The sequence below is a fragment of the Tasmannia lanceolata genome, unplaced genomic scaffold (assembly GCF_043159265.1).
Source record: "Tasmannia lanceolata isolate RefF3 unplaced genomic scaffold, GAP_Taslan_0.1 ptg000021l, whole genome shotgun sequence".
NCBI classification, from domain to species: domain Eukaryota; kingdom Viridiplantae; phylum Streptophyta; class Magnoliopsida; order Canellales; family Winteraceae; genus Tasmannia; species Tasmannia lanceolata.
In genome coordinates, this window is record NW_027518698.1 from 13,141,845 (window position 1) to 13,168,465 (window position 26,621).

General features: G+C 37.3%; 1 protein-coding gene across 1 annotated transcript in view; it reads left to right on the plus strand.

The window, feature by feature from the left end:
* Nucleotides 1–26,621, plus strand: part of VPS54 — a 114,626-nt gene that overhangs the window by 78,849 nt on the left and 9,156 nt on the right. Inside the window, exons 9-18 of the mRNA XM_077365554.1 lie at nucleotides 2,567–2,738; nucleotides 2,815–2,898; nucleotides 3,156–3,580; nucleotides 3,717–3,870; nucleotides 5,495–5,576; nucleotides 10,300–10,379; nucleotides 18,093–18,254; nucleotides 20,765–20,832; nucleotides 21,750–21,830; nucleotides 22,236–22,501. Coding sequence (XP_077221669.1) covers nucleotides 2,567–2,738; nucleotides 2,815–2,898; nucleotides 3,156–3,580; nucleotides 3,717–3,870; nucleotides 5,495–5,576; nucleotides 10,300–10,379; nucleotides 18,093–18,254; nucleotides 20,765–20,832; nucleotides 21,750–21,830; nucleotides 22,236–22,374 — 1,447 coding nt within the window. The 3' untranslated portion in view covers nucleotides 22,375–22,501. The remainder of the gene's footprint in view (nucleotides 1–2,566; nucleotides 2,739–2,814; nucleotides 2,899–3,155; nucleotides 3,581–3,716; nucleotides 3,871–5,494; nucleotides 5,577–10,299; nucleotides 10,380–18,092; nucleotides 18,255–20,764; nucleotides 20,833–21,749; nucleotides 21,831–22,235; nucleotides 22,502–26,621) is intronic.

Below are 26,621 nucleotides of genomic sequence, written 5' to 3' on the forward strand. Positions count from 1 at the left end.
TGGAGGGTCATACCGTTGATTTCTGTTATGATTTACATCCAGAGTTGTGCGACCCTCTCGAGCTGCACATCATGTTTCAGGGACTACCTCAGCGACTCCTACTTCTGTTCCTACTGATTCTTCTGACACCTTAGTGGTCTCTCGCACTGAATATGAGGCTCTTCTACGACTACAAGACAAAGGAACCAACCAACTGCTTGCGAAGGTAGCAACCCATCTTGCTCCCTCAGTCATTCCAGTTCATGGCTAATTGACTCTGGAGCCTCTCATCACATGACTGGTAACAGTAGCCTACTTAGCCCCTTTAAGCCTAATTCTTCTTCTACAGTGGTTACTTTGGCGAATAAGGCAAAGTGCCCTATTTCTGGTACAGGGGACACATCTGTCAGTTCTCATTTATCTCTTTCGTCTATTTTATGTGTTCCTAGTTTCCCCTGTAATCTTCTTTCTGTTAGCCGACTAACTCGTCATCTTAATTGTTCGGTGACATTCTTTCCATCTTATTGTTCTTTTCAGAATCTAGCGACTGGGAGGAGGATTGGTTATGGTCATGAAGTGGATGGACTCTACTACCTTGACGGTGATACTACACCTACTGCGCTGAGTACTTCGGTTGATTCATTCAAGTGGCACTGCCGTCTTGGTCACCCTCCAGCTGATCGTATGCAGTATACTTCAGTTGTGTCTGGTCCAATTAGTCAGTTTCAGTGTGAATCTTGTCAGTATGGAAAACACCATCGTGTTTCCTATATAAGCCACGTTCAGTTGGTCGTGTCCTACGTCCATTTGAGCTGGTTCATTCTGACGTGTGGGGTCCATGTAGGACTCCTTCTCTATTTGGAGGTCGATATTTCTTTTTTTTTGTGGACGATTAGGATGACTACAAAAGGCAATATATGGTCTTAAGCAATCCCCTCGTGCTTGGTTTGGAAGATTTAGTGAAGTAGTGATTCGATTTGGAATGAAACAGTGTGCAGTAGACCACTTAGTGTTTAGCTCTCAGGGCAAAGATGGGAGGATCTTCCTGATTGTTTATGTTGATGATATCATAATCACAGGTGTGACAACCTAGGTATACAAAGGCTGAAGGACTTTCTTCAGAAGGAATTCTATACCAAGGATCTTGGTCGTCCGAGATACTTTCTAGAGATAGAGGTAGCATATTCACGTGGAGGGCTATCTCTATCTCAAAGAAAGTATGCATTGGATATATTGGAGGAGACTGGTTTTCTGGGAGCAAAGCCTGTTGAGACTCCCATGGACCCAAACGCCAAGTTTTCACCTGATCAAGGGGAGTTACTAGAGGATCCAGGCAGATACAGACGTTTAGTTGGGAGGTTGATTTACCTCACTGTTACACGTCCAGATATCGCTTATGCAGTGGGCGTGGTTAGTCAGTACATGAGTACTCCACGGACATCTCATTGGTCGGCAGTTATTCAGATAGTGAAATATCTGAAGAAAGCTCCTGGTAAAGGTCTTCTCTTCAGAAAACATAATCACATGAGGATTGAGGGATATTCAGATGCAGATTGGGCAGGATCTCCTGCAAACAGGAGGTCTACAAATGGCTACTGTACTTTTGTTGGAGGTAACCTAGTGTCGTGGAAAAGCAAGAAACAGGAAGTTGTATCAAGGTTAAGTGCAGAAGCTGAGTACAGAGCTATGGCCTATACCGGTTGCGAGTTGATCTGGTTAAGGTCATTCATGTCAGAGATTGGGCTTCCCTACTCGTCTCCCGCGTAGCTTTACTTTGAAAACAAGTCTGCCATCCATATAGCCATGAATCCAGTCTTTCATGAGCGAACAAAACATATAGAGGTGGATTGTCACTTTATTCGTCATCGAATTCAAAAAGGAGAGATATGCACTGTATTTACAAGGTCGAAGGATCAAATAGTAGACATGTTTACAAAACCATTGAGTAGAGCTCGATTGAGCGATTTATGTAACAAGCTGGGAATGTATGATATACATACTCCAGCTTGAGGGGGAGTGTTGAATAAAGTTGTGTATGTGAGCACCCCTCTAGGGGCAGTTATGTCATTCTCACACATACATATATAATAATATATAGGGTGCGTTTGAGAGAACTAACAAATAGATTCTCTCTCCACTGTTTTCTATACTCTGTTCTTCTCTTCCTCTTCTCTAAATCTCTTCTTCATCTCCACTCATACGTACAACAATAGGCCCTGCCATAGATAGGGTGTGCCCAAAAAATCAGCTCATAGGATCACCCTAAGTCTCGATTTGTGGAGGTTACAATATACCCGTCCATTTTAACCTCTAGAAATCAAGGGTTGGGATGATCCTATGGAGCTGGTTTTTTGGGCACACCCTATCTATATCAGGGCCCATCAAATGAATGGTCTGCATCACCCAAACAATGTGGGCCACCACTGTATTTTGGGCCGTCGGAGCAAATAGTGTATTTGCTCGGTCGGCAGAAACACTTTTCTGATATATATATATATATATATATATATATATATATATATATATATATATATATATATATATAAGATTAGTTAATTGAGTCTTATTTCTGTATTATAATTGGCAGTGCTGATGTATTACGGGAGAACACAGAAGCTTTGTTTGCAGCATGTGATACGGCTCATGGAAGATGGGCTAAGCTCCTTGGTGTCCGTGCTCTTCTTCATCCTAGGTTAAGATTGCAAGAGTTTTTAAGCATTTACAACATCACTCAGGATTTCATAACAGCTACTGAGAAGGTAAACCTTGTTCCTTGGGGAGCATTTCTTCCACAGCATGATTTATATACTAAACTATGGTCATTCATTCTAACAGATTGGTGGAAGGTTGGGCTATAGTATACGAGGAACTCTGCAATCTCAATCCAAAGCCTTCGTTGATTTTCAACACGAGTCTCGAGTAAGTTGTTTGATACCCCGCTTATGTCTGCTTAGTTCATATATAGAGACTCCTGCATAGTTCTAACCATTGTTTTTAAATTTCGGTAATTTCGGATTTCGGTTGGGTTCAAAATCCGAAATTTCGGATTTCAGATGAAATTTGGTCATTTTGACCGAAATGACCGAAATTTGCAAAAAACAAATAAATTTTGTTTTGGTAGGGACTGAAACCTAAATTTAAATCCATGGTTTTAACTGCTAAATTGGTTTTGGCAGATGACAAAGATTAGGGCTGTTCTTGATCAAGAAACATGGGTTGCAGTTGAAGTCCCAGATGAATTTCAGGCCATTGTTGACTCGCTACTTTCATCTGAAATTTTAGTCAATGGGACCCAGATAAATGGTCATGGTAATAGAGCATCCGATGATACTGAGCTAGTCTCAAAGGACGATGGTTCACTCATGGTAGATGTTGGAGTTCCTAGTGGGCAACAGCCTCTTAGGGTTTATGATTCTGTTGAGACCTCTGCAGATCATCCCCTTCAAATTATGCCTATGCCACCTGCTGGGGAAAATCCCGAAAATAGATCTGACGCTTTAACTTCTTCAGTTCAGAATGATGATGGTAACTTGAATGAGCATGGAAGATCTAACTCTAAAACACTTGTGTGTAGGGGCATCAGTTATCACATGGTTAACTGGTTAGTTTTCTTTATCCCTGTGAAACTTTTAGTAGTGATGTCATGTTTCTTCAAACTTGGTTGTTGCACTTGTTCCCTATTTATTTGTTGTTTCTCGTCTTGGATTCGCTTTGACAATTTTGTTATCATTTTTCAGTGGTTTAATATTGCTGAAGATGTTGTCAGAGTACATTGATGTCAATAAATGTTTGCCGGCATTGTCTTCTGAGGTTCTCCACCGCGTTGTGGAAATTTTGAAGCTTTTCAATACAAGAGCTTGTCAACTCGTTCTTGGGGCTGGTGCCATGCAGGTAGAATTTATTTGATTTTTGTTTGCCTTCTAACTAGCATATTTTTGCATACTTGGACATATTTTCTATAAAACTTATGCTATTTTACATACTTCTATGTACCATGGTTTGCAGAAACGAAGATTTCAACTCATTTGGTTTAATGAGATTCTGTGCTAAAACTTGCTGTTCATATATGGGACCAATACATATGTATTTCTTGTAAAAAGGTGGGGGTGGCACCAATTGAGGAGAAGATGAGAGAGCACCGCTTAAGATGGTTTGGACATATCCAACGTAGGCCTTTAGATGCTCCGGTGAAAAGAGGCGACTCATGCCAAATTGATGATGTAAAAAGAGGTAGCGGCAGACCGAAAACAACTTGCGTAGAAACAGTGAGGAAAGACTTGATATCTAGGAACATAACAGAGAACATGACCTTGGATATGATAGAATGGAAGAAAATGATCCACGTAGAAGAACCCAACTAGAACCAGGATTAGAGCTGGGTAGATTCCTTTTACCTTCTTCATGAATTTTTTCTAAAGGATTCATTTAGCCGATCCCAACTAGTTTGGGACAAAGGCTTTGTTGAGTTGAGTTGAGTTGAGCTTGCAACTGACATTTTTCCATTTTTTACTTACGTTTAGCCAATTTATATGCAGCTAACATAGTGGTGCTGTAGAATCATCTTGCCCGATTGTAAGCTTCTTTGGTGCAGGACATGTAAAAAAGGATCATTACTCATGCAACAAGATGGACAGGGGAAAAAACTATCTATGGTATCTCTGATACCAATTTGATGTAGGGCGGATGCCGAGGAAGATTGGAGAATCAAAGGCAATGGGACTGATCTAAGGGTTTTAGTTGATTTAGAGTTGTTGAGGGGGATTTCTCGGATTCTAAAACCAAGATTAGCAATAAGAAAGTGACTAATGGATCACAAAAGTAATTTTCAGATAAGGAAAAATGTTTTTAATTTTAAGAATGGGTCTAGAGGATCTATGGAGATCCGACTATTGGATCTCTTCAAAATTTGGATGTTTGGTAGGAATCCTTTATTTTAAGACAATAAATTTTTTGGAACCAATCGGGTAATGGGATGATCAAATTGTGGTACTCTTTTAAATTCTGAAGGTTTTGATCAAACTAAGGACTTTGATCATATTGTATATCCAAATCCGTCTATCAGATCGGTCTGAGATTCTATTATAACGTGTCTACTATAAATTCCAAAGAATCCCAAACCTATACGTCAATCCATTTATTAGTTCCTGAGATAACTTGGTTCAAATGAGACTGGGTTAATTGAGATAAGGGAAAAGCTAAAGTTAGATGACCATTCCTGTAGAGCTTATGAGTGTTATTGTTCATACTTTTGAATATTATACTGTTTTCTTCACATGCCATGTCCATTATGGTTTTGTTGAGATTTGACACTTTTATGCATCTACATCTTATTTTAAAATTATTTGTTTCAAGATTTATTTATGAATTCTATTTTATTCAATTTTCTTATACTAATTTGTGTTCAACATTTTGTTGTAAGCATTTTATGCTTTCCATAACCATCCTTGATATTTTTGTTGGCTTTCTTATCAAATATTGGCTTTGTCCTGCTTGATTGTGTATTATTGCATTTCAGGTTTCTGGTTTGAAATCCATTACATCTAGGCACTTGGCTCTGGCTAGTCAGGTTATCAGTTTTATATATGCCATCATACCAGGTATACTATATGTAATTCCAAATTAGCCCTTCTTTGGCAAGTATCACTGTGACGATGTTTTACTAATGGGTATTATTGTTATTTGGTTATGTTTGTGTTAAGTTGAACAGGGTCAGTTTATTTTTAATTCAGCATGTGGGGATTAAGTGTTATTGCAGTGTATAGGTTAGATCCTAGATGAATCTCCAGGCTTCATACAAGGCAACCTTTTGCAATATAGGTGTGTCTTTCGTAGAGCTAAATAAGGAGTATCACACATGTAATGTGCCTTGAGTAGACCAGGACCACATTTGTGGATATATGTGGTTGCCTCCCAACACAATTGCTTGTGTTTTTCACTGATTTGTCCCTGGAACACTTGATCCCCTCCACCTACCTGCCTATAGCCGTAAAGTTATGCTTTCCAAAATGCCTTCTTAGTATCATTTGAAATATAAGGTCATGGCTCCACTGCTTAGAGTTGATCAGGGGTGAAGCACCATATGAACTAGGGTGCAACTCGGGTTGGGTTCAACCCGGAAAAAGTCGGGTTGGGTTGAGTTCGGGTTCGGGTTGAGTTTTCCAAACCCGGGTTGAGGGCTTGGGCAACCCGACCTGAGTGAAACCTGACATTATTATTTTTATTGTTTTAGTAAGCTTAAAAAGTAGGGTTTGGTCGGGTTGAACTCAGGTCGGGTTGGAAAAAAACGTTCCTCGGGTCGGAACTTGGGTCGGGTTCGGGTTGGCCTCAACCTGACCCAAACTAAACCGAGTTGCACTCCTAATACGAACACTTTCTGCCACAGATTTAAACACACTGCATATTCTGTTTCCCTCATAGTGTCATGCACAGGAGATATGGTGTCATGCACAATAACTATAGATACAGTAGTCTCCTAATTTTAATGTTGATTCAGTTCAAATATCACATTGGAAACGAAAGGTGTTGATGTGAAAAGAGGAATACTAGAATGAGCATATGTGGCTAAGTTGTTTGGGCTAAGGAATGTTATAAGCCCCTAGAGTTTCCTTTCACTGGAATAAGTCTCACATAACACGAGTCTCGAGTGTAAGGCCCAAGGAATGTTGTAAGGCCTTGTATTGTTTTAATTATCTACTAACGCAATAGCTTTGAGTCTTGCTTTAGTATTAGAGTTTGGGACATCTTCAAAATAACTGTTAATTATCTATCAACACAGCAGCTTGAGTACTGCTTTAGTAGAGTTTGGGACGTCTTCAAAATAACTTTTAACTTCGTTCTTGAATCCCACTCAACTTTACTTTTTAAATCATCAATCAGGTAATCAAAGAGTCACATAATGATACATGAAGAAAGTTGAATCCCAATCCTTTTGGAAGGGTTTGATCATTGCTAGGGGAAAAAAAAACTGTTCTATGAACAGTACTGAAATGTTAACTTGAACTTTAACCAGTCTAAAATTCTGTAAGGATTCAATATATACTCAAAAACTTGTTTGATTAGACATCTAAATTCCTAAAAATCTAACCACTAAAATTCCACAAGGATTCTATACATACTAAAAACTTGCTGGATTAGACATCTAAACCCCTAAGTGTAGAACCAATTCCATACCCTGTATAAGTTTCCAGACCCAGAAACCCATTGGTAATCTAATCAAACATGAAAAAAATCCATAAAATATTTGGTATATAATAAACACTGTTGACAAGGATTCTGATCCCTGACTCCTAACTTTGAACCAATTTCTTCCCTAATACACCAACCAGAGATATTTTTTGAATGGCAATGTATTAAATAGAAAGAAGAAAATTCAAACGGACCGAGAAGGTCGGCAAAGAGGGGAAAAGTACATAAGAAAAAGAAACTCCATTACGGCAAGACTTCACGGAGGAATATAATAAAAAAGCTTTAGCTACCTTCTTGCCACTCCCACTCTTGCCAATTTATCTGAATCCGAGCTTGCCGTTCTTTTCAGATGATGGAAAAGAACCCCAGACCCCCCAACCCAATCCATAATCTCATCAATCCAGCGGGCAAACCTCCATTGTTGTGAAGAACTCCCCTTCAGCCATCTGATAACATTGAGGGAGTCTCCCTCCACTATTAGCGTAGCCATGATGGATGGCTCCATCAACCTAATACCTTGGAGAACTGCCCTGGTCTCTGCTTCATTCGAGTCTGCCCTATTGGACCGGAGAAGGCCCACTTTGTTGTTCCCGCCTCGTCTCTAAGAAGGCCGCCCACTCCAGCGGGGTCTGGGTTTCCCACGCTAGAATCATCAAAATTTATCTCGAAGAAACCCAGCGGTTGAGGATGAGGGGCCCATCTTTGAACCACAGACTCAATACGATCTCCACCTAACGCACACTGTTGTCCAACCGTGCCATGAGTCAAATGCCGAAACAAATCTGAAACTGGGGAGGGCCTTTACCCATATGCACTGAGAACTTTTGGTCCCTCCTTTAAATATTCTTTGATTTCTTTCTTTCCACAATACCCAAATCATTGCTAGCAACGATACCAACCCAGAGATATTAAGTGTTATTCTAATAAAAAATGAAGACAATGTAAATATAGTTAGATGAAGACTGGTCATTTCTTGAAACTCCCTGGCTCAACTTTAAATTCATTTTATCCCTGTTGAACTCCACAATTGGCTTCAATTTTAGATTCGATGCTAGGGATTTCTTGTTACCTTCAACCGCCTTCATAGGGGCACCCTCTGAGCCACTATTCATGCTTCTGCCTGCAACCGACTTGTAATTCTCCTTGATTTAAGTAGCATGACGAACTGCATTAATTTTCTCAAAAGAAGACCCAAATACCATTCATGTCACATGGTATACCACAGCACAATATTCCATGAATACATATAATTCCTGCGTAGCATTGGTCTTAAGCTTGATCCACAGCCACACTGCATCTAGCCTACTTGGGGTAGCCATTACTGGAAGCACCCTAACAAGTTTCCCCATCTTGGAAGCTAACCATGAGAAAACATTGGTTGTGAAACATGGAAGGGGTAACCCTCTGATATTTACCGATTTAGAATATTCATTTGATTGGTTGGTTTGAGAATCCTCCCATTTCTTCACCATGAGCATCCTTTTCTTCACTCTCCATTGCAGCTTGGACAGAAGGAGAGCTGCTCCCTCAGATACATTGCAGTAAATAGGATGCCTCTGCATGCGAAGATACTGAAATTTGAACGCTCCAAACTCTTCGCATCTAGTCGAAATTAAAATTTAGATCGGACTTAGTTGGGTAAAACATTGCCTATATTCTTTTCTTCAGAATCTTTAGTGCAGGTCTCACAGCTTTTGGATTCACAACAATTCTTTTAATTCCCTGGACCTTGTCCATGTAAGGAGCATGGGCATTAGGTGCAATTCCATTGATAACTTGTGCAAATGATTTGGGGTTTGGATTATTAGACTCCAATCCCCCAAAATATCAGAAAAAGTGGCACAACAGAGGTATCTGACGGTTTAGAACTCCAATAATAAGGGTTTATGTATCACAGGAAAGTGATGCCATTCTACCCTTTACGTCCTTTCAGATGCCATTTGTGAGAGTTTCTTTTATTTATGGGTCGGTTGGCGAAGCTCCATCGATGCAGTCTCTGACGAGCTCTTGGAAATCACCTTTATGATTTCTCGATTCCTTGTTGCTGATACAATGTACTGTGATGCTTCTGGCAGACAGCTATGGCTCCAACCGGAAGGGAATCACAACAGGTCGGAGGTCAAAGCTTACAAGCTTAGGAGATTGACAACAGCGATTTGGATGACAAGAACTTGTTGGAATCATGATGGCAAGATATCAGAATTCGTAAGGATAGATTTGAGATCATTGATTTCATGAATGTACTCGAACAGTTGGGTTCTAAAGTCGTTGAGTTGATGCGGCACTTTACCTTTTCTTCTCTTCCACGGACCACCACCATTGAGAGCTTACGCAAGAAATTGCGAGACAAGCACACCCAATTTGATTTTTAAAACAGAAATTGGAGGATATAACTTCTTTTCGTATAAGCCCATTTCCGACCCGTATAAAGTACGTCCATTATTCAACTAAAAAGATAATAAATACTTTAATATAAGTACGTCTGATTTTTTTTGAATGGCATAAGTATGTCCATGATTCAACCTAAATGATAATAAATACTTCAATATAGAACTGGGTTGTTCCTTGAAAATTCCAGCCAAATCTGAACTACCTCTTCCCTAATTTTGACATCCATCTGCTGCTTCACTGAGCCAAGTGAATCTTTTTTCGCAACTATTGTTCATTCATGAGCTGAATCTTAGCTCTCAATAAAAATCCTGGGCATGGAATATGGACTCACTTGCAGCTTCAACAAGTATCTCCTGCCTAATTATCATCTTGGATGAACAGTTGCACTCATTTGCTCATAGGCCGAAACATTTAGAATATGATATAGTATGCTCTATTCAATTTTACCATTTACCATTGTAAGTCTTACTTTTCATTGTTTATTGCTTTTATTTTCTAATTGGTCTATCTGAGTTCAAAAGGTTGAGCATCTGTGACATTTTGATTATACTTAAGACATCATCTCATGTTGTTTTCTTTCTTTTCATCTTTCAATTTGATGCTGATATTCAAAGTAGTCGTCAGAATATTCTCCTTTTATGTAATTAAGACAATTAAACGTATAGCTTTATGAGCATTTGTTAGTTGTTTATCCTTTGGTTCATATTTCAGAATCTGACATTATTCATTTATATGGAAATGCAGAAATCAGGCGAATTCTTTTCTTGCAAATACCGGAATCGCGAAAGGCATTGCTGATGTCTGAAATTGATAGAGTAGCTCAGGTAAAATAATTCTAGATGCTTTATTTTCAAATTTCACAGTTTTATCATATTTTGCACTTAATAATTACTTATTTACTGAATGTGAACTATATTGACACAGCATTTTTGAGAGACAATTCTAAGTCATTAGCTTTGACAAATGTGTCACTGATTTTTCTGAAACTGGACTCAACCCATCTGTTTCTTTTGAACCAGAAAGACAGGCCACTTGTGTGGTTCATCCAAATCGCGAAACTTGTTTTTTATGGGATTGGGAACTGGCCAATGAAGCTTTGACAAATGTGTCACCGATTTTTCTGAAACTTAACACATGAGTTTCTTTTGAACTGGGTTCATCCAAAGCATGAGACTTGTTTTTACGTGGTTGGTACTGAAATGGACAGTGATCTCCTGTTCTGATGAACTTATCACTCATTTCCAATATGTTATTTATTTGTTGTTAACTTCTGAATGGTAACGAGGAAGAAAAATTGGGGAGCATGTAGGGGGTGAATTTTCACTCCCATCTAAGGCCGACGCCCGTACTTGCAGCTATATCAAGGCAATTAATTGTGTCACAGTCAAACTTGCCTAGCCGTGGTTTTATTATAGCTAAGCACTTTCACTTTATTTTAAAAGTCGACTTGGGACCATGGTTTTAAATTTTGGTTTTGGTTGCCACGGAAACGGAAGTGTTTTGGTTTTGTTTTGAAATTTTTGTGGAAATCATGTACAATCACAGAAACGTATGGGAACATATGCAAATGATAGAATTTTAAGACGAAAAATCAGGAAATGCTATAATAAGCACAACTACACACTTAAAAAACCATCACATAAGCAATACCACCATCCATAATGGTTTAACAACATAGAACACCTAGTGACATGTCTTGTTTTGTATGTCTTATAATTCATGGCATACCACATTTTACATGTAATTCATATAAATAATTATAGTACATAATTTATGCACCACATTTCAAAGGTAATTCATATTAATAATACTTATGTAATACATATTAATATGCTTACAGTTTTTGTTTTAGTATACATTTAGGCCGGGTGGAAACATAAACATTTTGGTTGTTTTGTATTGGTTTTGGTCGAAATTTAAAACAATGCTTGGGACCACTTTTATCATCTAAATCTACCAGAAAAACCTTTGCCGCTCTTTTATATGCTGACTTTTTTATGTGCCTTTATTCATTGTAATTGATAAAATCATGGATCAAACAGGGTTCATATATGCGCATCTTAAAGCATTTAATTTTTCAATATGCACATTTTGGGTAACATGTGGGACCCGATCCCGCGAGAGGGGCGTGACCCGCCTCTCTCTTGGTCTCTCTTACCCACACGAATGACGTGTGCTTTTGATTATTGATATAAATCATCTTTTCCGTGAACTTGGAATCACTAAAGCAATCCGAATTTCACGCAAAAGAGAATGACCAGAGTCGCCACTTAGGTAACGGACCTAAGACCCATAAGTGACACTGCAATGATTTGCGATCCTAGAAGTCTAGATTCGTTACCTTATTACGAGAATGGAAGGTATGGCGGATTACCACCATATGCACCATTCTTATCCGATAATTCGGTCTTCAATTCCAATGAATAACTCATCTAAATTTCTTTAAAAGGCTCATTTAAACTCTCTTAATGTTCAAACTATAAGACATGTAACCTAGATGATCTAATTTCATTGTGATTCCTAGATATGTCTTTTGATTTTCTTGATTTTTTCAGATTCAATCTATGTGAAAGTTCTCATAAAATTCTAATTTGGGGGAAATCCTAAGTAATTTAATTAATTTGATTTAGGGTTTGAAAAATGCTAAAGATATAAACAAAATAAAATCCTGAAACCCTACTGGAGTGTGTGTAGGGTCAACTCGTGCTTGGTATGCCATCCAAGCATCCAAGTTGCCTACGTACCCAAGCCTCACTGTGTTTCAACAGTTTTAGAGAAATTATTTAATTCAAGTTGATTATATTTTATTATCCTAGGACTTCATCTAAGATGCTATATGATCCTATCTAACTGCAAGACGCTCCCTAAACTAATGGAGGTGGGACCTACATCCTAGGTTAACTAGGCTTGTTCTGTAGGAAAAATGGGTTAACTAGTGAAACCTAATCTATCGCTTAGTTGCTAATAATAGCAATCGGCCGTGATAAGCCTGACTGGACTCCTAACTCTAGGACTCCTTAAGAGCTACAACTTGACGTGACGTAAGTGTTCCTAAAGGGGGATCTAAAGGCTCCTACTATGTGGGACCGCGATCCAACAGTTCCAGATTTGATCTGAGTTTGGGTTTGCCAAACCCAAGTTATTGAGTTGGTAATTTTCATCTTTTAAAGGATTTTTATCATCTAGAAATCAACGAATTCTAAAGCTCTAAGGGTAACTTCACCTAGACTAGGATTTTGACCAATTTAGCAAGTTGTGAAGACTTTTAGTAAGTTTTAACAATTTTTATCTACTCAACATGAGGATTATGATGTTTCTTGAATTTTGTGATGTTCTGGAATTTTTCATGATTTTAAGAATTTTATGTGATTTTTAATGATTTTTACAAATTATGCAATTTATTGGAGTTCTAAAGCAACCTATAGCAAAAATCATCCAAATCAATCCAAATTAACAGGAACATGTTCATAATAATAGAAAATCACAGTAGAAATTTCACACATTATTTCTGGAATTTATTATTTTTAATAGATTTATGTTCTGGCCAATTCAAATAAAAATCACTAAAAATATCAAAACATGCACACAAATTTTGAAAAATTCATAATATGATTTGTCTGGGCCAATCCATCTTATTATTGAATTTCAGCCTCCAAGGAGTTCATTTGATAACATCTCCTTTATACATGTGGAAAATAATTGATTTTCATTAAAAAATCCAGTAAAAATAATAAATAAACACGAAATCCTTTCAAAATTTTTGTGTGATCTTAAAATATCAAAAGGCTTCTGAGAAGAAAATTTCGTCAAAGTTTGAATTATTTTGACATGTAAACGAATTTTTATTCGCCAAATATCCTTTTTCTAGGTATTTTCTAAACGAATTTTTAAATCATCAAGATGAAAGAATTCTACGGAAATTTTTGGATTTATAATGTTCTTTTGACTCAATTAAAACTCAGAAAATATAACCTTAGAAAAAATCCTTGGTTTTGAACTAGTTGCTTTGAAAATTAACTCAAAGATCAATTGAAACCCTAATTCGTTGAACATCCTATTTTCTACATGTAAAACGGTTTTTCTTTCACCAAAATCAGTAATAATATGAATTGGCCCATCATAAATCATATTATGTTGATGCAAGACTATCTCATGAATTTTCTACAAAAAACCATGGAAAAACAAGAAAAGGACACCCCTAAACATGTTACTAGTTCTACTCTAAAAAGGGTTTGAGTACTAACCTTTGATCGCTAATCCGATGTCTCTAAAGCTTGTTATCCGAGATTTTCGCTTTGACAATCCTTTTGATATGCAAAGAGAAAACCCAAATTGCCGAAAAGATGAGTCGCTTCGAATAATAGCCAAGATAAGATGAAGAAGATAGGTTTCTTTCACTAAAATTCAAAGAGATATAGCCAATTCCTTCACAAAGAAGGGTGGACGAATTTTTTGGGAGAGGAAATGGGCTGGACGAATTTCAAAGAGAGCCACAAAGGTTGGTTTGATCCATATTTGTAGAGAAAACTAGGGCAAAAAGCAAGAATAGCAATTTCCCATGTGAGAGTTGCCATTTTAGCTCTTTCTAATTCGCTCTATTGGCTTGCTTTTCCTTTTGTTTCTTTATTGTGATTGTTTCCAAATTCTATACAAAAGGCTATCTTAATGACCAAGGTATTCTATTTTGCATTTCTAAATATTGTACTTTCCAAAATAAAAAAAACAATGCAAGATATCATGGTGATTTCCGTCCAAAAAGCATTGCCCAACTTTAAAGCTCGTTTTTGACCTATTTAGCAGAAGAATCACGAAAAGTTGTAAACTACAAAGTTGTAGCCCTTTAAAAGATCTTTCCAACTCATATTTACACTTCAAATTTGGCCTATCGGTTAAAGAGTTATGACACTGCCTGCTTTTAAAGCTAATTTTTTACTTATTTTGTGGAAGAATCACGAAAAGTTGTAAACTAGAAAATTATAGCCCTTCTCGAGATGTTTCCAACAAGTACACTTACGAATTTTTTGGAGTGGTTAAAAAATTATAGTCGTTTTAGTGATCTGATCATATTAGCCATTTCTCTTTCTCATCTTTTATGTAATCCAACCCATTTCAAAGAATAATTCGAAATTTATAATGGTGGGCCTACACCATGTGATGCACATGGTGGGTCATACCCACATGGCCTAACCTCATTCACCCGTTGGAAAAATCGTTTTTGCCTAAAATGACCTCGTTTGATCAACACATCAAAAAGTGACAAAAATGCCTTCGAACCGGAATACCCCTTTAAGGGCGAAGTTAAAAATAGCAAGTATGGGAGTGAAACTTCAAAAATAGAAAGTAATAAAGTTCACTTAAGATGGTGGATGACATCAAACAGGACCATATATAATTCCCTGGAAATGCCTAAAATGCCTTTAGAATACAAAATTTCCAAGAAAGATAGAAACCCTGAGAAATTCTAAAAATAGCAGGTTTCCCAAAATACTTGAAATCAATTCAACAAACTTTCGGGATAATCTGGACACAGGAAATGACCAAAATACCTCTAAGATGCAGAAAATGATAAAACCGGGGAAAACCCTAAAAAATTCAAAAAATATCAGGTTTTCACACTTGATTGGAAACATAAGATACCATCAACTGGAGACTAATGGAACCCCCTAGAGACCTTCGTGATTGCGAACCAACATTAAAACACTTAAAATGAGATGAAATTCCCCTTAAAATGCGAGAATGCTTAACCTAATGCAGAAGACTAACTTGGGATTTAACAGACCAACCAAACCTTTCACTTTTTAAAGCGTAGCAAAATGGGGGTGTCTACAATTATCTGAAAGTCTTACACTTTTTTACACTGTTTTTCTTATAAATAATCATTCCAATCATATTTTGGTACTTCACGAGCTTCAAAATCATTGTGGTAACCCTATAAATACTTAATGCATCTGAATAATGTTCAATGGTTTTCTAACATGCCGCATTGACTTCTAATGCCTGTTCTTGGATAACTTCCATTCATTTTCTTTTGCTCATCATCTGTTAAATTCTTGCTCTCTTTTCTTGTTTTTATTATTTAAATTTGGCCAATGAGGTCATTATTTTTTTGAGTAAAAAACTATTGGGGCAAGTTCGTCGATGGTTGTCAAGCGTTGATCCATTCCTTATAGATGTTCTACTTTGCCTACTACTTGCCTATTTTTTAGGGAAAAGTTGTCACCCCCGCAACCTAAGGTTGACCTTCTACTCTATGCCTATGAAGACAACAATTGCTTCCGTAAATGTGAGACTTGGTTTCTTTTTCACCCACAACCAAGTACAGTTTCCTCCCCCTTTCATTGTTTTAGAGCGGGCTCTGCCTTCTAGGTAATGATCTTCTCTTGTCTCCTCAACAATAGGGGACATTTTCATATTCTCTAAGGGATCTTTAATGCCTGGAATAGCTTGTCCTCAATTGTGGAACATTGGTAAATGAAGAGATTGTTCCACATCAGCATAATCATGATCCTCTCTCCTTCAAAATTGGTAAATGAAGTGATTACTCCAATCAATCAAAAAGGCCGAACTTCAGTATGGATGAAGAGATCATGCTGACCTGGCATTATTCTAGGCGATCTGTCACTTTCACAATTCCTCCTCTACAATCAACAGTCTGAACCATCATTTCCACCCGTAGGCTATAGAGAAGGAACCGTTGGACCTGATGTGTATATCCAACCATATTTTGCAATTTCAGCTGAATCTGACATGAAACATCCGATATGTTTCCATTTCCACCCCACTGAAATGAGATACTTTGGTTGACATGTATAGATTTCACTAACATTTTGATCCTGTTGACCAAAATGCTACCACTTTAGTATGTAAATCTGCGGTCTACATATCAAAATTTCGAACATAGTGCATAAAAAACTTGTGTTTTCACAGTTTTGCTTGGTGAGTGCTTATTTTATATATTTTCTTGCTTTATTCTACAATTGAGGTTCAAATGCATCGACTAATTTTTGATTTGATGCATTTACAAATGGATTAGTGCACAAATTTTCATTTTTATGGATATTGTTTTGAAAATTGGAAAACATATATTTTTGAATAAAAACTAATCATATATACATGTTGCCTTCTACTTTTATTATATATGAGTTCTTGCCCGATCTACCGATTGAGGTGGTTAGATTTTTCTCTTCATTTCAAAGATTAATTATTTTATTGATTATTGTTAGAAAATCCTATAAAAATAATTTAAAAATATATTTCCATACAAACCTATTATAGATGCATGTTATCTTCTAATTTTTTATATGTGAGTTATTCTTGCCCGTTCTATCGATTGATGGAGTCAGATTTTTTAATTTAAACGATTAATTATTTGATTTATTTATTGTTAAAAATTCTTTAAATTTCATTAAGGTATTGTACTGCTTCATTACATTGTAAATTATTTATGATTTATGAATGGAGTGGATTTCTTCCTGCCTTTTATATTCATTTGAAGCATATGCATATGTGGTTGTATATTATTCTAGTTTAAATTGGGCTTACTGTCCCAGACATGCATGGCAACAGATGACATTAGGGATTTTATCTTGTTAAGCCATTATTGATAGTTGTCTTGCTTATATGATGGTTTGTAAGTGTGCATTTGTGCATATTTTAGCGTTTCCTGCAGTTTCATCTTAAATTTCCATGATTTGCATGCATTTCTGTGAACATCTGTGATTTTACAAGATTTTCACCAAAATTTATGACCAAAGCTGACATTTAAAACCTTGGATCTAACCCCTCCATCTGACTCTGCTTACGAAGCTATCCTCTCTGGTTGAGAAGTAGTAGAGGTTGTGGTGGTAGTGGCAGTTGCTGAGGCTTCCCAGCTTCCCTTAATCTAGCTTCCAACTCCTAAGAGACCATCGCAAATCACCGACTCAACGGACCAGAAACAACCCAATAGACTTTACCACTTTGACCTCTAGAGAACTGAGAGAGATCAACTTTGACAACATATACGATGAAGAAGAGAGATCTTTATGTCTGACGTTCGAATAAAGGAGTCACTGCTCCATTTTCTTGTATCAGTATCAAGTTTCCCAATTCATAGATTGGCCAGAATTTCTTAACTGGTCCATCGAATTTGGATCCCTTTGAACTCTTTGCCATGTTAAAGATCTTTATGTCTGGAGTTCAAATAAAGGAGTAGCTGCTCTATTTTCTTGTATTTGTATCATGTTTCCAAGTACTTAGATTGGCCAGAAGTTTTTAACTGGTCCATCGAATTGGGATCCCTTTGAACTAGTTACCATGTTAAATTACAGGTTCATATTTTGGTCCAATGCTACTTCATCTTTCATCGCTTCTATGAAAGATTATATTCAAGGGAGGTTCTCATTTTTATAATTTCTATCATTTTTCTGCAAATCAGTGTGTCTATTTTGAAATAATCTCTTCCTAGCATAAAATCTATGTTCATAATGCTTTTGTGGCTTGCATTCTGGCATGGTTTTTTATAGTGTTTCTTTTAAACTTGTGCTACCATTTTTCAGGATTATAAGGTTCATCGAGATGAGATACATACGAAGCTAGTCCAGATAATGCGGGAAAGGGTGTTTGTAAATTTACGTGGGTTGCCCCAGATTGTTGAGAGTTGGAACAAGCCAGAGGATAATGATCCACAACCTAGTCACTTTGCTCGACAACTTACGAAGGTGTGCTGCTGTTCATTTAAATCCTTTCTTTTTTTTAGCTTTTTTACTTAATATGAATTTTGTGTGGATGAATCATTGTTTTAAAGGGTTATAAATTTCGTAAATTTATGTTTTTGGTAAGGGCGAGGCATTGTTCTCAAGCTAAGGGCAAGGCAATGTTCTCAAGCCTGGGCATGATATACATTTCTTTGCTTTTTTGGAAAATGTTGGAAAATGTTTTATACAGATAGATAGATAGGTAGGTAGAGCTACACATACAATCCCCGTCAGAATCATTTCTAATGATCAACATTGGGACCCACCACTTGTGTGCAATTGGTCAACACAGGGATAGGCGACCCCCATCGTCTTGGTCTCATGCCGAATGTGACTCTCATGTGCAAGATTAAGGCCTGCAAAAATTGACGGCTTTAGCTTCTCCTACTAGAACCCTAAAGGATGCCTAATAACTCCAGCTGCTAGGACCATCCAATCAAGGTTGGGGTAACAACAATAAAGACCGAACTTGCGTTACCAATCGGATTAATGGACCGATCATATCCATGTGACACAATTTGGGTGAAAAAAGTGATCATTAGGAAGGAGTCTAATTGTAATCGTATTCTGACGTTTTTCTCATATGTATGCATGTAGTGGGATGGGGTATCTATTATTAAATCTTTCTTTGGTCATGCAACTTTTATAAATAGCCAGAACCATGCAATTCCTCTGTCCCTTGACTAAGGGCTTTCTTTTTTCTGTTTGGTCGCAATCAGAATAAACTCATTCAAGAACCATGCAATTCCTTTGTCCCTTGACCAAGGGGCCTTCTTTCTTCTGTTTGGTTGTCAAAGAGAAGAAATTCATTTAAGGGCCATCTCTAACTCTACAATACATGCAAGACTAGTTTAATAAATGTGTTTATAATCGCAAAGGAATGGTAAATATCACTAATACCTTAAAAATTTATTGAAAAGAGAGAACTAAGTACGCCTTAGGTAATCCTACAATACTTCTTTATAGATAAGGGGAAGCCTTTGATTAGTAGTAATGGAATGACTTTAGTGTCCGTAGTTACGGCTTTAAATTTCCATCCGAATCGACCGGATACAACCAAAATGTTTCCGTTTTCATTCATTCCGAAACGATACTGAAACCAAAACGCATACTGGAACCACAATTGCCAGTGCATTAGTGGTATACTATATCGAGATGTGTTATATAATTATATTTATACGAATTGTATGTGAAATGTAGTGTATGTATTATGTGTAAATACTTATAGGAATTACATGTGAAATGTTGTTTGTACTGAATTATCCAACATGCGCAATAATGCATATTAGTAAGTGTTTGATGTTATTAAACCAGTATGGATGACTGTCATGCTTATGTGATGTCTCATACTATATATTTGTTCTTAATCTGGCATTTCTTGAAGTTTCATCTTAAAATTCTATCATTTCCATATATTTCCATATGTTTTCATGATTTTACAGGATTAAATTTCCAACCAAAACCGAAACGTTTCTTTTTCCGTGGCGACAAACTGAACCTGAAACTGAAATTTAAAACATTGTCCGCAGTTTCTATTCTTTTCTTGCCTTAATAAATTCTCTATTGTTCAAAAAGAAATAAAATAACAAAGTGATGCTTCAAGAACCCCTTCTGCCAATGAATGTAGCTGAGGCAATTCATCTATGTAGCCAAGTATTTTAGAGATTGCTTTTTGCCTAGTGACCATACAGAAACACGTATCTATCAAGACTCATTGAAAACCTACGGCCCCAGGCCAATACAATGGACCATTTTCTTGAGAAATATGATCATTGGGACTTGATGGTATTTTTAGCTTCAACTCATTTAATTTGATACCATTGGTCTATTTCACCAAAAACATTTTTGGGTTTACATCAATATCAGTCCTTTTTCGTATTTGTGATCAGATTCAACAGGGAGACTCCGTACATGTTGAAAACTATGAATCTTTTTCTGATCTGAGTGTTTTGCTTGATGAGAGGGCGAGCCTTGGTGCAATGGTAAGGTTGCTCCATTGTGACCTGGTGGTCACAGGTACGAGTCACGGAAACAGCCTCACTGCAAAGCAGGGGTAAGGCTGCGTACATCTAGCCCTCCGCAGACCCCGCAATGGCGGGAGCCTCGTGCATTAGACCTCTCAGTGTTGTGCTTGATGAATGATGGAATAATTGTCAAAAGAAATATACTGGTTCTCCTGTACCATTGCACTTTCGTGTCATCTTTACAAATTTAGTTGGAGATGCTTCTACTCTTTTTTTTTTGATATGCCATGAAATAGGTTTATCTTCCTATGAATAGGGGCTTAGATTTGACCACATACTTTTAGCAAGAGGATCTGCCTACGAATGCCTTAAACCTCCACCTATGTTGTAATGTTCTTACTACCTCTTTTGTTTAAATGGAGAAAATTATACCGTCGGTTTTTCTAAAACTATTTGGTTTGATCAATTGGACCTTTCTGATCATTCATTCTCTTCTTAATTTGCCTTCAGGAAGTTACCTATCTTCAACGCATCTTAACTGGAACACTACTTGAGATAGATGTTCAAGCAATTTTCAGGTACGGAATATATATATATTCACAGGTTAAATATCTGCAGTCATTCTTTTTGAAGTAAGGCTTCATTATTGGTTCTCATTTACTGTGCATTGTCCTGTTATTATTAGCATGCTCTCCAGATTTTATCTGGATTACAAGGAGGATATATTATTGCAAGAAACATTAAAATCTCAAAGAATCATGAAAGAAAACTTCTCCTAAAAACCAATAACAAACTACGATATAATAGATTATTCTATACAGAAATAGACACCTTATAATTAGAAGGCCTTTATTCTATTGCATTCTCCACGACTCGATAAAAGAAAAGCTAAGAATAAAAAACTTTGTGCATTGTCACATGGCGGTGTGTGTGTGCACACACCCCCCCCCCCCCCCCCCCCCCCCCCCCCCCGGGGCGGGGGGAGAGATGAGAAACAAAGTTTTTTTTTTTTCTTTTGGAAAAATACATTCAACAGAAAATGAAAGATAATGGAGATGTGGATTTTTTTTTACAGGCACTTATAAAATCGAATCCTTTCATAGTGGAATCACAAAAGTCCAGGAGGGTAAATGCATTAAATGAAAGATAAGGGAGAGGGAGATTTTGATTTACTGATACTTTAAAAAACAAATCCTTCCATTATAGAATCACAATGCATTTGTTAGTTCATGATTGGTTTTTGCCAAGATTATCCTGTTGGATGGTTTTTGTGCCATGAACTGTCAAAGGTTGGCCACTATTTGTATATTTTGATTGATAACAATAATTTGCACTTAAGCCATGTTAGGAGGTGAATCTGATAGTTATCTTCCATATGTCACCTAAATAGACTGTCAACTAACCATTTCAAAAAAAAAAGAAAAGACTCTCAACTGACATCAAATTCCCAGTTATTCTTTCTATGAAATAACTAATTTTTGTATTCTATTTGTAGGCAAGTGGTTCAAATCCTCCATTCACAAATTACAGATGCATTTTCAAACTTGGAGATTACCACTCCCCAAGCAAAGAATAGGTACTACTACTCGTCTTGAGCATCACATCATTTTGTTTATTAATGTCTCATTTATCTCGTCGTTCTTTGTTTATAAGATAATTTTCTAGTATGATTAATACTATGGTAACACAAGTGTTTTAACAACTGCCCTTATGGTATTCCTCATTTTTGCATAGCGATAGTGATTTTGTAATATTAATGTGTTTGCAAAGATGGTAACAACTTTTTTTATGCCATGTTGCCATATGGCATCATTTATTAGTAACTAATATTTAAAATAATTTGAAACCTGGCAAAAGCACTCTTAGCATCTTTGGTTTTTTCTTAATGCACCATTTCCTTCCTAGCAGATTGCTTTATCGTTTTTTTTTTTTTGAAATAGTTTATCGTTTATTGAAATGCATGTTACTTCCTATGTGCCAGACTATTGCGGGATATTCAACACATTCTTGTGTTGATTCACAAGTTGCCTTCTGGAAATTTGAGTAGAGACGGTATGCCAAATGTGGGGAAACTTGATGAATTTTTCATGCAAAGATTTGGAGCGGAAGCCGGTCAATGATTGTCAATGTAAAGTAGAAACCAACTCTATCTGTATCAAGGATTACCCAATTCCAAAGAAGCTTTATTACGGCATCCAAGGAAAGGAATTTTCGACCCCTGTGCATTCATTGTACAATTCAGTTAAGGTAATAGAATGCATGCGTTACAATTGATGTCTGTCGTACTTCTCCTAATGTACTTTTGAACTGGTACAATTCTATATTCTTGGAATGCTAATATTATCTTTATATCCATATGATGCATATATTTTGCATCAACACAAATGACATAAGTTTGTAGCTGTCACCATATATGTATGTTGCAAAAAGTTTTATTTTATCTGCAATGCCCTTCTCACTCTTTTATTTTCAAGGATAATTTTGTGATTTACCAAAATATCCACGCTATAAAAAACTATAGAAATTGGGTGCACGAACGAATACTCCATCCAGTCATGTGGAAATTTCATTGTAGTGATTCAGTTTCCGATGTAAAGGTTCTCTAGTTGGTGCCTTGAAAGTTAGAAAATCATACATCTTTTCCTGGTCAAGTATATCTTCATTTTTTTTTTGAATGGTAAGAATATCTTATTTTATTTATATTTTTTGTCAACATCCCTTGAATCATGGAAGCAAGATAAGTGGAGGATAGAATTGGGCATAAATTAATCATATGAAAATTGGGAATGTGAGTTCGTCTTGTCTCATGACTTCTCACTTCCTGCCTTTATAATAATCATAACTCAAGTTATAGAAATACCTATACGTTATTTACAGTGTTATACAATGGCTCAAAGGCACATGAGGAAAACTATCCTAAAGTGATTTTTTTCTTTAATGATGACTATCCTGAAGTGATATGGGAAAAAAAAAACAAAGTACATAAGATAGCATCAATTTGGGAACTAACAAGTTATGACGTGCATGCTTAATAGCTTTCATAAAGAAATCTGCCAATTGATATGAAAACTGAACATATGGAAGGGAAATCCAACAATGAGCATACACTAACGTATATAGTGACATCTAGCTCATTGTGCTTCGTCCGGTCGTGAAAAATATGATTAGTGGCAATATGAGTGGTGCTCTTATTATCTACATTGTTGAGAGCAAGAGTTTTAGAGAAGAATGAAATGAGTTGAGAGGATCTCCCCCTCACTTGGATATTTATATTAAAGAGGTGTAGGTAGAAAGTCTATTATGCCTTTAGGCATATTACACACTCTAACACTCCCCCTCAAGCTGGAATGTATATATCATACATTCCTAACTTGTTACAAATATCACTCAATTTAGCTTTGCTTAGCGACTTTGTAAACATATCAGCCGACTGATTCACTGAACGAGTAAGCTCAGTCCTTATTTCCCTTTTTTGAATTCTTTGTCGGATAAAATGATTGTCTACCTCAATGTGTTTGGTGCACTCATGGAAAATTAGATTGGTAGCAATGTGAATCGCAGCCTTATTATCATAATACAACTGTGAAGGAGAGGATGGACCAAAACCAATCTCAGATAGAAGTGAGTGCAACCAAATGAGTTCAGTACTTGTATGTGCATTGCTCTGTACTCTGCTTCTGCACTAGATTTGGCTATGGCATCTTGCTTCTTGCTTCTCCACGACACTAGGTTACCTCCTATAAAGGTACAATACCCAATTGTTGACCTCCTATCTGTAGGAGATCCACCCCAATCTGCATTAGGGAAACCTTCAATTTTTATATGATCATGCCTTTTAAACAACAGACCCTTCCCTGGAGCGCCTTTCAGGTACTTGAGAATTTAGACGACTGCAGCTCAGTGAGAGGTATGTGGAGAGCTCATGTAGTACTGACTGACTACCCCTACAACATTTGATATGTCTGGTCGAGTAACCGTAAGATATATGAGCTTACCCACAAGGTTTCAAATTTTGGTTTCGGTGTCGGTGTCGGTTTCGGTCACCACCGAAACCGAAACGTTTCTGTTTCTAGCCGAAATCATGTAAAAATTTGATTATGATTTCGTTTTTTATTTTAATTTCGACCAAAATGTCTAAAATTTCGGTGTAAATTTCGGCGATTTCAGTGAAAATTTTGGCTATTTCGGTGAATATTTCCTAAATTTCGGTGTGAATTTTAACATTTCGATGGACTTTTTTAAAATTTTGGTGGATCTATTTAAAATTTCGGTGGAAATTTTGTAAAAAGGCTAAAAACGAAATTTCAACCGAAATTTTTGAAATTTCGCCGAAATCTTGTAAAGAAACTACTTCATGTAAATTTCGTTTCGGTCGCGGCCGAAACCGAAATATTTCGGCCGAAATTTAAAACCATGCTTACCCACTAATCTTCTATATCTACCAGGGTCCTCCAACAAGTCATCTTCTTCTTGAACAAGCTTCACATTCGGATCCATAGGTTCAGATGTTGGCTTGACCCCAAGGTTGCCTGATTCTTTCAGTAAAATCCAAAACATACTTCCTTTGTGATAGAGAAAGCCTTTTAGAAGAGTGTGCTACCTCTATTCTAAGGAAGTACCCGAGACAACCCAAATCCTTAGTGGAAAATTCTTTCTTTAAGAAAGTCATCAAGTATCCCTCCTAAATTACTATCTGTGATTATGATGTCATCGACATACTCGATCAACAACATGCAACCAGCTGAGGAGTGATGACCAAACATTGAGTGGTCCATTGCACAGTATTTCGTGCCAAAGTGCATGACCGCTTCACTGAACCTCCCAAACCATGCGCGTGGAGACTGCTTGAGGCCATAGAGTGATTTCTGCAAGCGACACACAGAGGAGGACATCTCGCCCTGAGCAACATGCTCCATATACACCTCCTCAGTGAGATCGCCATGAAGAAATGCATTCTTCACATCCAACTGATGTAGAGCCCAACCACCATATATTGATAGGGAAAGAAGTACTCGAACATATGGAATCTTAGCAACTGGAGAGAACGTCTCAATGTAGTCAACACCAAAGGTTTGAATATACCCTTTTGCAACCAGGCGCGCCTTCAAGCGCTCAACAGTGCCATCTGACAAGTATTTAATGGAGAACACCAGATAGTCTATGAAGCACGGGTACGGGTACGGGGTGCGGGTACGACACGACACGGGTACGTGATTTGCCAAAAAAATCGGGTGCGGGTACGTTCGGGTACGCCGAATATATTAATATATTTTAATATTTTATTATATATATATATATATATATATATATATATATATATATATAAAAATTAAAAAAATAAAATTGTAGAGCCCTGTTCATTACTGTAAATCTGTGATTACTTGGGCCTTGTTTGTTTTGAATTTTGAGAATCGACTGTGAGTCCAACCGATTGTAAGCCCTGTTCTGCTGTTCATTTAAGATTATAGCAACCGTTTGTGAGCCCTGTTCATTTTAGATTATTACAACCGATTTGTGAGGCCCTGTTCATCTTTATTGTTCTAAATAACAGGGGTTTAGGAATATCTTTATTATTGTTCTCAACTTTGTTCCTAAAGTAACAATCTCTAAATATAATTGAGGTGGGAATGCATGAACTGTAAATGGACAAACTCAACCCCATTCTCAGCTTGGTGCTACTTCTATTGAAATTGTAGTCACTAAACAAAAAAAAAGGGTAAACCCAGAACCGAACCGATATTTGTTCGGTTCGGTTCCGTGGAACCATGGTTCGGTTCTGGTTCCCAAATTTCGGAACCGAAAGGGATCGGTTCGGTTCTGGGTTTGGGGCAGAACCGAACCGACCCGACCCATGTCCACCCCTAGCTGGGATCACCGCCTGAGAGGAGGATAGATTGAGAGGAGGTGGCATGGGATCGCTCTTGTGTCGGCATCGCTGATAGTGCTTCGTAGTGGCGGGAGGAGCTGGCGGCACCAAAGGAGTAGTCGAAGGATCCACAGCTGGTGGAGCCATAGGGACAGACTGTGAGATAGATGGGATCACGACTGAATCCGGCTGGATTAGGAGAGGAAGGGAGACCTCTGGGTCTGGAAGTGAAGTACGAGACTCAGATCCCTGAGTGAAGAAGGGATCAGACTAAAAAAATGTAACATCGGCAGACACAAACCAGCGACGGAGATGAGGACTGTAGCAACGATATTCCTTCTGTGTACGCGAGCACCCCATGAAAACACGACGCTTGGAACGAGGTTTCAGTTTATCACGACCCTGACCTAGATGATGTACAAAAACAGACACATCCAAATACACGAGGGGTGAGAGGAAATAGATCCTTGTCAGGATGTAAGACCATGAATCTTGACTCAC